Raw genomic sequence first — 12,419 nt, 5'->3', positions numbered from 1 at the left:
GTGTAAAAAGCAGAGAAACCACAGGTCTCTCTCACTATTGTCTTCCTCCAGATAGAAAGAAAAGGAATAAAAGAAAACATGTTGAACCCAGCCTGTCCTGTTGTTTTGCAAATCCTTGTGAGGGACTTTTCTTTTTTCTTAAATGTTATAAAAATGCATCCACACATACTTAAAACTACTTAAATCTATCTTGTAAGAAATAGGCCAATAGCCTGTTCTCCTGAGCAGATGCCCTAAATACCAAGCATTCATTCTGAAGTCTTAATTTTCGTTATTTAGTTTAATGCTTTACAGTCTGCTGTGCAAAGCCCGAGCTGCTGTCAAAACAAATTCAAGCAAACACCAACTAACAAATTGGACATCCAGCTTATGCACTGTGAGAGCAGCCGAGTCCCTCTGTTCAGGGTCTTCTTCCTCCCCTGTCGTTTGGCCTCTGATGGTCATGCTCAACTGCTTCTGGGAAGAGGGTTTCTTTTCTGCCTCCCTTTCATTCCCGAATGCCTCTTCCCAGCCATTCCCCCTCTTTCAGCCGATGCCACATTTTGCCACACAGGCCCCGATGCTTTTTCTGCAACCCTTCAACTCCCTCTCCGCAAACCCCCCCCCCCCCCCCCCCCCCCTCCAACCCCTTACCCCTCCCTGTGTGACTGGCTTCTTTTTGATAACTGACCCCTCCTCGTGTTATTATTCGAACCCACTATTGTATAACATGCCCTTTTATATGAGGTTTCACAAAGAGCCCATTTGATCAGAGGGTTACGGTGTGCGATCGTGAGAAATGCAACTACATGGTGGTAACCTTTGTTTGGGCCAAAATGGTGGGCTGACCTCATCGCTTTTAATGCATAGCTCAGGCCATTCAGGCCCAAGTCTCACTTGCTGAGCACATTGAATTCAGTAGCCTGTCACAGATATTGCCCCTCAGTTATCTGGGTCTCCAGCTTGGAGAAGAAAAAAAAAAAAAAAAAAGTTTTGGGGGGTAACCAACAATGTATGCTAGCTTTCCGTCCCAAAACAACCACACAAGAAAAGGCTCGCAGCTTGTGAACTGATTCTTTAGTGGTTTTAATATACACTCTACAATAAATATTTCCATCATTCATTTACATTTTTACAGTAAAAATATATTCATATATGTAGAAAAAAACAGGTTAAAAATTCTCCAGAATGGCCTCCTAAAGGCAGGATAGCATGTTAACTGAGACTCTGATGCTGCAACCACAAGAAAATCCACAGATAGCTGCCATGTCTAGCTTCATTGTACTCATTTCTATTTTAAACATTCTTTGTTGCTGAGCTTCTGAACTTCTAATCAGAGGTTTTCATTCATGAAAGTATTGTTGAGCTCTTTTGTGCTTAAACTGCCCCCTCTCCCCCACCCGATTTCACTAGTAAATATCTGTCCTACAATTTGTCTGAATTGGAAATAACTAGCAGATTAGATAATCAATGGTTACATACAATCCAGTACAAAGAATTACACAAAGTCCACAAAATGAGGCAAAACGTGTATGGGCACTTGACTGTAAAAGTTAATTTCTCTGAGAGCACTTGTTTCCTCTTGTAGTGGTTCTTCTGTGCTGGTTCGTCAACAGTTCTCCCTCAGTGGTTTCAGTGCTCAGCGGCCCCCTGAGCGCTGGTGATGGGAATGTTTAGTCCGCTTGCTCAAAGGGTGCGCGGGGACACGGAGAGGAAGGACATCAAACGGTCTCCTCTCGCTCAGCAAGTGCCCCCTGGGAAGACGCTTCATGAAGTGGGCCTCCCTCTGGTGCTGCTTGGTCTTGGAGGCCTTCCTCGGACGGCCCTTGCGTGTGAAAGCCATGTACCAGCCCTCGTACTTGGCGTTCTGCAGCGCCGTGTAGTTGTTTTCCAGAACAATCTCGGTGAAGATGCAGTCTTTGCCTCGTCCTTTCCGCTGGGAAAGAGAAAGAGAGTGGGAGAAGTTGAGGTATGTTGGGACGATTCCCAGGAAGCGGAAACATCGTCTTCATTTCCAGACAGTCAAATACCCTTTGAAACCTTGAGAGGGCTGCTCAGAGAAATTCAAAAAATGAAATTTGTTCTGGCCTCGATTGTGTCTAAGCAATGTCTCACCAAAAACTGCAAATCTGGACTAACACTTTCCAAGAAACAAACAAATGCAGCCACTATGAATTACAGATTACCTTGCCGATCAGCTTCCCCCTTTTGTTCATACATATGTAGTATCCCGTCTTCACCCCTTTAATGCGAACACGACTTCCAAAAGAGTCCGTCTCGACCTCCAGTTTAGCTGCACAGACAAAAAGGATCACATATAATGAGAAGACACAGTTCTGACAAGGTGCAGGCATGCAGATTATGATGTTACAGTGTGTGAGACAAATATATTCCTGATGTATGGTGGAGACTGTAATAAACTGGAATTACATCATGTCATCATTAAATGTCGTTAAATTGTTTTTCATGAGCAGTGACACAGAATCATGAAGATGACATATAAATTCACTCTTAACCCTTTTATGGTCTAGTATAGACGCCTTCAACAAAGCGTGCAAGCCTTCCAAAATAGCACCAAATGATAGTGATTTTGCACGGCGCGATTGTTGTTGAATGTCTGTAAATGCTGTGCTGGGATGCGGCTCAGACTGGGGATAAAGGAGAGTGAGAATACTGCGGTCAGGGACACAGCCGCAAGCACAGAGCAGCGGTCAGATTTGGGCCAGTTACAAGAGTGACACCCACTTAGGATGTGTAGCCAATGTGTGCATGACCGACTCTCTCTCCCTCTGTGTGTGTGCATGTGCGTGTGTATAGGCCAAGAAATTAAAAAGACAAAAGAGCACACAGGAGAGGCAAGGAGAGGAAAAGGTATAAAGTGAAGATGCTGACTTCAGCGCTCCTTATAAATTGAGTCATACATTGAGTTGTAAAGCAATGAAAATTCCTCATAAAATGCGTCTCCAAAAAGCAGGCAGCAGGCAGCAGGCATTGAGAAGGGGATGGTGGTGGCTGTGGTGGCTGTGGTGGAAAGATGGCTCGGCACACCAAAATCTTTTTTGTGACAGGAGTTCTGCTCTCTTTAAGTTCAAGACAGTTTTCCCTGCTAGAAGCAAAGACTATCCCCCTGAAGTCCATCATAACAGGTGTCAAGAACTTTCTAGAATATAAATACACTAACGAAATAAATCATCTCCATAAGGCCTTAAAGGATGGCACCCCTGCTGATGTTTACAATTGCTAGTAGGCCTACTGTTTCAATTGGCTCAAACATTTTCCTGCAGGCTCCCAAAAACAACATATATTTTTTTACTGCTTTTCAAAACCGCCCCATGCGCCATTGGATTTAAACAATTCCTGTGTTTGTAACGTGAACACGTTTCCTATTTTATTGTTTTCCCGAGGTTTAAAAGCATTGAAATGTAAGAAAGGATGACCTTTAGCTGTCATCGGTTTGGACTGATCTGGCAATAACACACTGGGGCTTTAGGTTTAATATTCTTCATCATTTCAAAGACAATAAAAAGTGCTCTCCCTGAATAGATTAACACATGTGGGCATTTGTTCCGCTATTTATAATAAAACTGTACTTAAATATTGAATCATATGCAAACGTCAGCAAGCCTAAACATTTTGCTATGCTATTTAGCAAAACATTCAAAAGCTAATTACGCCTATATTCTCGCGATATTATGATTATTTCCATCAATAACTGTTCGGATATATTGCTACAGGCTGTTTTATGTAATTATGAGTGGTGTTCTTCGCTCTTTAAAAACATGCCTGACATACACCCGTCTCTTATGTTTCCTACCGTGCACCGCTCCGTCGTCTCCGTTGGCGTTGACCCTCTTGTTGGCGAGGACCTGGACGTGTTTCCCGCTGGTGCGGCTGTACAGCTGGTAGGTTCGCGTCAACCTGCGGCTCATGCGGTCCGACAGCCGGCTCTGCTCGGTGACATGGTGCTTGAAATTAGGAGGGGACTGCACAGTGTTCTGTCGGGCAATAGAGAACACATGTCACGAAATATGAAATTACTTTTTAATGTCGCAGGTTTTTTTTTTTTTTTTTTTTTACTTTATAACCCAGGAAAGCCTGAAAAACAAAGTCAACTGTGAGAAGACTAAAGCTTGCCAGTCAAAGTGCCGAGGCCCAGGCCCACAGTTCATAATGCCAGTCATTACATAAATAATACATCCTGCTTTTTCCTCTTTCATTTATTTGTACATGCAGGCCTACAGTATATTTTTGGAGACGCTTTCATGGTCCCTTAGGGGATGACATTTCCCTCTCATAGGTTGTTTTTACCACCGATGATCTTTCACCCCTTCTTGACTTCTTTTTTTCTCATTTCAGCCGTTCTCCGTCCACATGTGTTTTAACAATTACTCTTTAGGCTGGAGCTTACCTCTTTTCAAGATGTTTGAATTGTTGCCAATTGCCATAGCACTCATAATAAAATGTTGTCATTGTTATTGCAGCCCATTGCAAATGTAGAGACGCTGAACTATAAGCCGCTTAGCACGGCGTCTGCATACCTGTTAAGTTTTACCTACTTAATTATAGAACTTTACGCAACATTCATGTTTTTTTTTATTGGAGTGAAAATATGAGTTACCTGCGCGTAAAAGCAAAGCGCCGTGAACTGAAGTAACCTTTGGGGAAAGAAGAGAAAACAATTAGAACATCTAACCTGTTGGTCAAATTCAATCAGTTACATATGCAACTATTTTATCTTGACACCTCTTTACTTACAGATAGCCTAACCTCGATGTTCTCAGCCTCATCTTGTAATAGTTCAAATATTGCTTCATGAATACTCCACTGATTCGGTGCTGGAAGCTCTCGGAAATAAAGTTCCTCCTGGTGGGAATTTCAGCTCACGTTTATCCCCCTCTTGTGACATATAGACGGTGATAGCCGTGACAATTAAGAAATCCAAAACGGCCAGGGTCCCACGCAGATACAGGATCCACGCGACTGAAACAGTAAAAAGTCCAGAAGATGTAAGGGTGCTGCGGTCCCAATCCAAACTAAAAGTCCGGCGTCGCTGTCACCAAACCACCTCCAGTAAAACCCTCCGTGTCAATCACTCTCTCAGTGATGGAGCTCTTGATTCACGTTTGAAGTCGAAAAAAGCCTCTCTGACATTCTGCAGCAGAGCAGTGGTGAGTATGTGTAGTTTTACGCACGGATCTTTACTCATCAACGGTCAGATGCGCGCTGTGAAAATGCTTAAGTGAGATTTTTTTTAAAAAGTTGAATGAATCCCACGAGTACCAACACGGCTTTATTGGTCTGATGTATAGTCAGAGCAATGATGCCACAGCTGTCGCTCCGGAAGATGCACAGATAGTAAAACTCCAACGTCAACCTTCCTCCCACACGTGTATTTCTTGTGGTCGCCTCCAGTCCACATACAGCATCTGTCTCCCTCTACATTTAAATACTTTAACTTGCGGGAAAGTCAATATCCTCGGTGAGAGCAGGCGGAGCGTTCGAGCTGGAGCCAATTTGAAACTGAATACATATTAAAACACTTTGCCTCCACCTATTTGCTCACAATTCCACAAACACAAAATCCATCAGTGAGTTGAGTGTGTAGTAAAACAAGATGAGAGATGAGAATATGAAATACAGTCTGTCACCAAGAGAGGAGTTTATTTGTGGGTTAGATCCACACAAAAATATCAGCATATCTTCCAAAATGTTTTTAACTAAGCATTTATTCACAATCACACGTTAATCTAATTCATGCACATGTCATCTTCATCCATGTAAAATCTACACTAGGTTTTCTTTTGTCCACATGGAAACATTCCCTGGCTTGTACTTAAGAAAATCTACAGTTACATTAACTTATTCCCTGACTGCAGGTTAGAGGTTGTTTGGTGGTCCCGCAGGACAGACCGTGATGTACTTTTTCATCCTACATATGTAAGTAATATGTATTCCATGTGAACACATGACACATAATGGTTTTCACATAACATCTAAGGCCTTTGCCTTGGATACAAATGCTCTCTCGCTCACAATTACTCTTCCATAACTTTTCACAAACCTGGTTTGGTTTTCAAAAGGGTGTCCAGGGCCTGGTCTGCTACTTTCACAGCACGGCTTCATGCACTACATCATTCAATTATGTTGTAATTATTCTTCGTGACAACAAAGCGGCAGGGTTTCCTTCAAGGGGACATGACTGTTACACACTCGTTTTATATGGAAGAAAGTGAGCGGTTTTAAGGAACATAATCTAAACTTGATCGATCATGTGCTTGCCTTTTTTCAATCCAACACAAGAAGAAAATCACTGTGAATAAAGATTTTGAAGCAGCCCCCCCCCCCCCCCCCCTCTAAATTAAGAATATACACACACTCTCATAGCTTATAAAAGAGGTGAAGTGTTGTTAAATCTCGTAAAAATGTAACATGTTACGCCACGTGTGTCAAAGAGGTGCACTTTGAGACAAAATAACTGTCTTTCTATTTGGTTTTGTAACAGAACAATGTAATACATTTGCACCAAATTTAACTTTGAGAACGTGGATTGAAATATGAAAATAATGTTACGTTGAACAAACATTTAGTGTGTCATTCACTAACTGTATGAGATTGTATAGGCCAAAGCTGAACACAAAAACTTCAGCATCTGCTATGCACACTTTAAATCAGAATAGAAGTGATTAACTACAGTATAGATTATTGTCTAAATCAGCCAAAACCAATTTTGCACTCTTACCTGTGAGTGTTCACAAATGCAGGCCCATGTTGTATGAACACTATGGGAAACTTTTGCACCCTTCCCACAGCACAGCTGTATGAGAGTAAAGTAGGCTATATTATATATATAATCATGTGAATTTGGTCAATGTCTTAGCCGTAAATCAGTCATTTCAGCCAATGCAGGGGATTTAGGGGGTGAAAATGGACCTGCCTTATTAGTTCCAGTGGGACATTGTAACAAGTGATTTTGCCACCTGGAACAATTCAGCTCTTTGTTCTTTCATATTTTGACCCCTGTGAAGCAATGATCGCACATCCTAAATCTGAAATCCACATGCATGATAATTAAAGAGATTGAGTTTTATGAAGACCACACAATGGCTCATCACAAGTGCTTGTTTGACTGTCTGAACCCACAGATTAGTTCTGTCACGAGTCATTTGAAGAAAATGTGATTAGGAAGAGGAAACTTGGGAGAGACGGTGGGATTTTATATATGTAGCTGTAACATTGTAACAGTCTGCTGTACATAACTCCAACGTATTGTTTCTCTTTATTCTCTGAAGCAAATTCTAGTGACAGGATTCCTTGAAAATATGCAGATAAATGTTCACAAATGTTCAATATGTCAACAATCGCTCTTTTAAAAGGCAACTGCGTCTCATATGCCAGAAAGCATGAGACTATTTCATTGCATTATAGGTTCTATTCTCTCTAAGCTTCCTGCATGCTTACTTGCTTATTCTTGTCATGACCTTGGGTCAGCCAAGACCAGACAATGACAGAAGTCTTGATCGCCAGAAAAGCTGTTTATTTCCCACATTTTCAGTGATACTTTCTGAGAAGAATTCAAACTCCTTTAAAAAATAGCTAGGATTTTATTGCAATGGCTGTTAAATATGTGTGATGATAAAACAATTCTACTTTAGGCTTTTTCCAGTTCTTTTTTTTAGATACAATCTGCATCCAGATAAACACAGCCTGTTAATTTATGATCCTTTAAGATCAGTGTTTTGTTCTTCTCTTATTTAATTGCCAGATGAAGGAAAGAGACGTGTTTCTAACGGAGGAAATCAACAATCATTTTGTTGGAAAAGTGCCACTCGCACTGAAACATACATTTCACATTGGGACCACAACTGATTCTTACCTGACCTCTTTTCTTCAAGAAATTGTTACAAATTTGTGAAATATGCATATTTGCTTTCATGCTGGGAGTTAGATGAGAAGATTGATCCCACTCATTCATTATAAGTCTACACTCGTTGCCGGGCAACCTCACGGTGACTCCAGGAACTCGCTACACTCAGCCAAGAAATAGTTATAACCCCGAGTAAAACCACAACCTGTGGATTAAAGAAACAAGCTATAACGTGTTAAGCGTTGTGAGTGAGCTTTAGAGGAGCTGGCTGGTGGGATTTTTTACCCAGAGCCAGACTAGCTGTTTTCAGTCTTAATGCTAAGCTAAGCTAATCGACTGCTGGCTGTAGCCTCATATTCAGTCGGCAAACACAGGAGTCTTCTCATCTAGCTGTCAGCAAGAAAGCAAATGAGTTTATTTCCCAAAATGTTGAACTATTCCTTTGATTACAACATGTGAGCTGGTTATTCTCACATACAGCCTTTGCCTTACAGTCTTTACTGCTTCAAAAAAACTTGACTGAGAACATTTGGTCCAGTGTGCATTCGATATATCTCTTTGATTTCACTACGATCTATAACAGCCATTTACAATTTAGAAACAATTCCGTCTCTGCAAGCGTAAATGGCATTTGGTTGACAGGTTTGGCTAAAATTCTCCAGACTATACATGAAAGGTTCCTCTGAAACATGATCAAAAGCTATCATTTTTTATTCTATTTCTTTTTACATACCTAACTGGCTGCTGCCTCACTCCCGAGATTCTCTAGTGACCAGCTTTTCTGGCCTCCTAATGAGTTTGAGAAGAGTTGATGCAGGTCCAAGTTTTGCCTCAGATCCCGACTCCTTTTGTCTTTTGTCTTAGTCTCCCAATGCTGCTTTTCCCATTTGGATCACAGTTTGCTAACTAATACAAAGCCCTGGTATCAGCGAATGAGGCACAAAAACAGCAATCACTGTGAAAAAAGAGGAACTTTTTGGCAAAGACGCACATTGGTTATTCTTAGAAGAAGAGTGACTGAATGTCTAAGAAAGGCCCCAGAGGAGACTACCATTCAGTGAGAGGTATTATTCCTCCAAGCTAATGTGAGACATAAAAATACACACTCTTGCGTAAGGCAGAGCCAATGGAAAGGTAGACACCATAGAGGACAAGGGGGAAAAAATCAGAGCCAGTGAGGAAGACGGACAGAATATGAGAGAGAGAGAGAGAGAGAGAGAGAGAGAGAGAGAGAGAGAGTGTGTGGAAAGAAAACGTGGGATGCTTCCCAGGGTCATCTAGTAACGCTCACCGCCTAAACCTCAGCGACTTTTTAGAAGAAGAAATAACTCTTCAATCACCTGTTGTAATTATGCACTGCTGCTTTGTTGTAACAACGTGAACCACATAATGTGCCGGTAACCACTTCACCACACTTACCCTGAACTGGCTCGAGAGTGTGCTGACAGTTTGTTCCTGGTGCGTTTGCAGGATGACATGGAGGATTAATGGCATACATTTAAAACACTTTAATGGTCGATCTTTTTTATAACATTTATAACAGCAAATTATTGGAAAATGGATCCCACCCTTACCTAATTTATCCCTTATAGAGTATTTATAAGTTGTAGTTAATCCCTTTATTAATGTTAATCAATAATTTATGCTGTACGATAATAACTTTTGGGTTGCCAGGTTGTGGCTGTGTTTTGTTCTCTTCCAGCTATTGCTTTGTCTTCTTTGCACTCAAGCTCATTATGAACACTCCTCCAGTAGACCCTTTGACCTCTGACCTTCTTCAAAATGACGCTGGATCCGGACAAACATTTATTTATTGACAACTTATTGGCATTTACAACAGCAGGCTTGGTTTATTAAAGACATATTACAACTTACAGCAGACGTATGCACTTTGGCTGTAGGCTTATTGAAGAAATGGAAACTCAACCTGTTAATAATGACTTATTAATATTTATAACTGCAAACTTGATGGATTATTACCATCTAATAATGACTTACTAATGGGTGGATGAATCTGTCAGCGGCAGGCAGGCCTAACATTTGCTTTTTGGCTCCTACCACATCTACCTCCTTCTGTGCAAAGCATATGTCCATATAACAACATACAACATAATTATAGCAACAGGCTTGATGATTTATTACTGTTTATTAATGACATACTAACATTTATTGCAGCACACATTACTGACATCTGTGCGTGCAGGCTATGGTTTATTTGAAAGCGAAAACTAAGTAATTAACATGAATTACAACTTATAACCCCTTATGAGGGGTGACTTATTAGCAAGTGGTGACGATAAAAGTTATTGTAATGTAGACATGTTCTTGACTCCGTGAATCAGAGTTCTTTTATAATGTACTTGCATATGCATGACTGTCTGCAACATATTTCTAAGTAAACCAAAAGTACCCATTTAGTTTTTATTCAATTGAGGACAGTTAAGAAAATGTTGCCTATTCCTTACCTTCTTCTTACTTTTAGTTGTCATCTTAGAAACGAGTTTGGACTGAAAGACAGCGTGAGAGGGGCAGTAATTGTGCCATTAAAGGGCGGGGGTGGAGGTGGGTGGAGGTGGGGGTCTCGGAGCAGCTCAGTGACACAGTGATGACGATCTGGTGAGTGTGCTGTGTGCATGAGTGTCTATGTGGTGGTGTCACAGTGCCAGCGCCTGAGAAAATTGTTATGGTGGGAAAATTCGGAAAAGCGAGTCAAAGTTCTTGCCACTGAATGACGTTTGAAGTACTTACTCGTGTTGGAGCATAGCGGAGAGCTTGAATGGCTTTTTAACTGGATGAAACGACTGTCTGGGAATGACCCCGGTGTGTAGAAGTGATTAAGGGGACCCAATTTTGCCATAACCCAAATGTGTTTGCATAACGACTTTACGTGGTGTTCCTGGTGGTATTAAATAAAGCTCTCTGCTGAAGCTTTTAACAACTGTTGCGTGTTGCAGTTCTGTTTTATGCTATTTCTCTTCGAAGGCTTGTTTTCAAGAATCTCATCAACAATTTCATCATTCAGTGAGTCTTAAATTACTCATCAGAACAGATGAATCTGAAAGCGATGAAGACGAAGGGGCCCAAAGGGGCCCACAGTGGCATCCCCATCAATTCCCCGTGGAGAGGTGTGTGTGTGTGGCGTGGCGTGCTGGCAGTGAGGTAGAAAGCTACAAAGTTGTCGATGGCTCCGTTGAAGTGGTCTTCCTTCCCAGCGACTTGGATGTTTCCCCCCGTATTTCACCCCATAACCCCCACCCCGAGTGGAGCGTGATTTACTGTCTTGTAAACACGTAGGAAGTAGCATTGAGAATGGTTTAACAAAGTCAATAAAAGCAGACATCATTCCTGGTATCAGGGGGTGCTGAGGGAGAGGAAGAAGAGGAGGTCTGGGGTGGCTGAGGGCAGGTATCCTCCCCTCCCGCTCTGGTTTCCCCCTCACTCCTCCATCTCTCCATCTTCATCTTTTCTCCTTGTCTGTCATCTGTGTCCTCTGTTCCTTCTCTACCGCTGCTTTGAATTTCTTTTTACCCCTGTTTTCATATCATCCTCTTTTTCCCTATTCCACACTCCCCCCTCTCTTTTTCTTTCTGCCTTTTTTATTTCATGTGTTGCGCAGTGGACAGCCAGAGCAATGGCTTTAACAGACCTACCTGCAGGGCTGCTTAGGGCGGCTCTTTCATCTGGGCTCTGGAGAAAGAAGCCCCCGGACCTGAAACAGCTGTGTAGACCTGGGAGTGAGAGGACCATGAAAAACGCAGAGAAGAAAGAAGGGAAATTCAATGGTCCTGTGGGAATCATACCTACTCATGCCTCTCTCTTACTCTTTTTCTCCTTCCCTCTTTCTCTCTACCTTCACCGTGCTCTCTTTTTCTTTATCTCTCTCTTGCTTGCTCATTATCATACATTTTCCCCTTTTCTCTTTCTCTTAAGTTTTCTTGAAGTTACAACTTGTATCTATCAAAACTGAAACAACTCAGTTTTACATTCAAATCTCCGTGAAACAATGCTGCACATGTTGTTTTTCACCACTAAACTCCCAAATTGCTGGAAAACAAATTGCGACGCAGGAAGATATCCTGGGCGTCAATGAAGGTCCACTATGGACTGAAAGAAGGTGAGGAGCTGGGCCAAACTCAGCTGTGAGAAATTTAATTCAGGAAATGAAACCCTCTATAGTCTCATGATAACGTGACAAAAAGGAAAAAAATAAGTGTAAGTAAGTGTAAGTGTGTTGATGTCATCCTAAAATGTTTGGAATGACGATGGCTTTATCTACAAAGTCATACAAAGATGAGTTTGAGATATTTATCAAAATCATACTCCATCAGTGTAGTGTGTACTTACGTCTATAAATCTTTAACTCAGAAGACATAAAACAATGTGTATGAAAAAAGAGAATCCATTACAAGTGTTCTGCATTTTTCCCTTAAAATAAAATAGTGAAACATTTTAATAATAACTCAATAAACAATTAAAGACAATAAATCTTGCAAATTTGCTGCTTTATGGCTAATGGCAGCTACAGGGATCGCTAGGTGTGCGCGAGATGGCAAGAAGAAGCCTCTGTTGCATTTCT

At 41.4% G+C, this 12,419-nt stretch overlaps 1 protein-coding gene across 1 annotated transcript; it reads right to left on the bottom strand.

Moving 5' to 3' along the window:
• Window positions 1–1,618: 1,618 nt before the first annotated feature.
• fgf8b (fibroblast growth factor 8b) lies at window positions 1,619–4,793 on the bottom strand (the record flags this gene model as incomplete). The annotated part of the gene is made up of 5 exons (XM_079158998.1): window positions 1,619–1,915; window positions 2,166–2,272; window positions 3,794–3,974; window positions 4,598–4,634; window positions 4,735–4,793. 5 exons carry the CDS (start codon window positions 4,791–4,793, stop codon window positions 1,619–1,621), a joined length of 681 nt encoding a protein of 226 aa, XP_079015124.1.
• Between the last annotated feature and the right edge of the window lie 7,626 nt (window positions 4,794–12,419).

This window comes from Pholis gunnellus (assembly GCF_910591455.1).
Source record: "Pholis gunnellus genome assembly, chromosome: 5".
Taxonomy (NCBI): domain Eukaryota; kingdom Metazoa; phylum Chordata; class Actinopteri; order Perciformes; family Pholidae; genus Pholis; species Pholis gunnellus.
The sequence above is the reverse complement of the archived record's forward strand: the minus strand, read 5'-3'. Positions and strand labels throughout refer to the sequence as shown.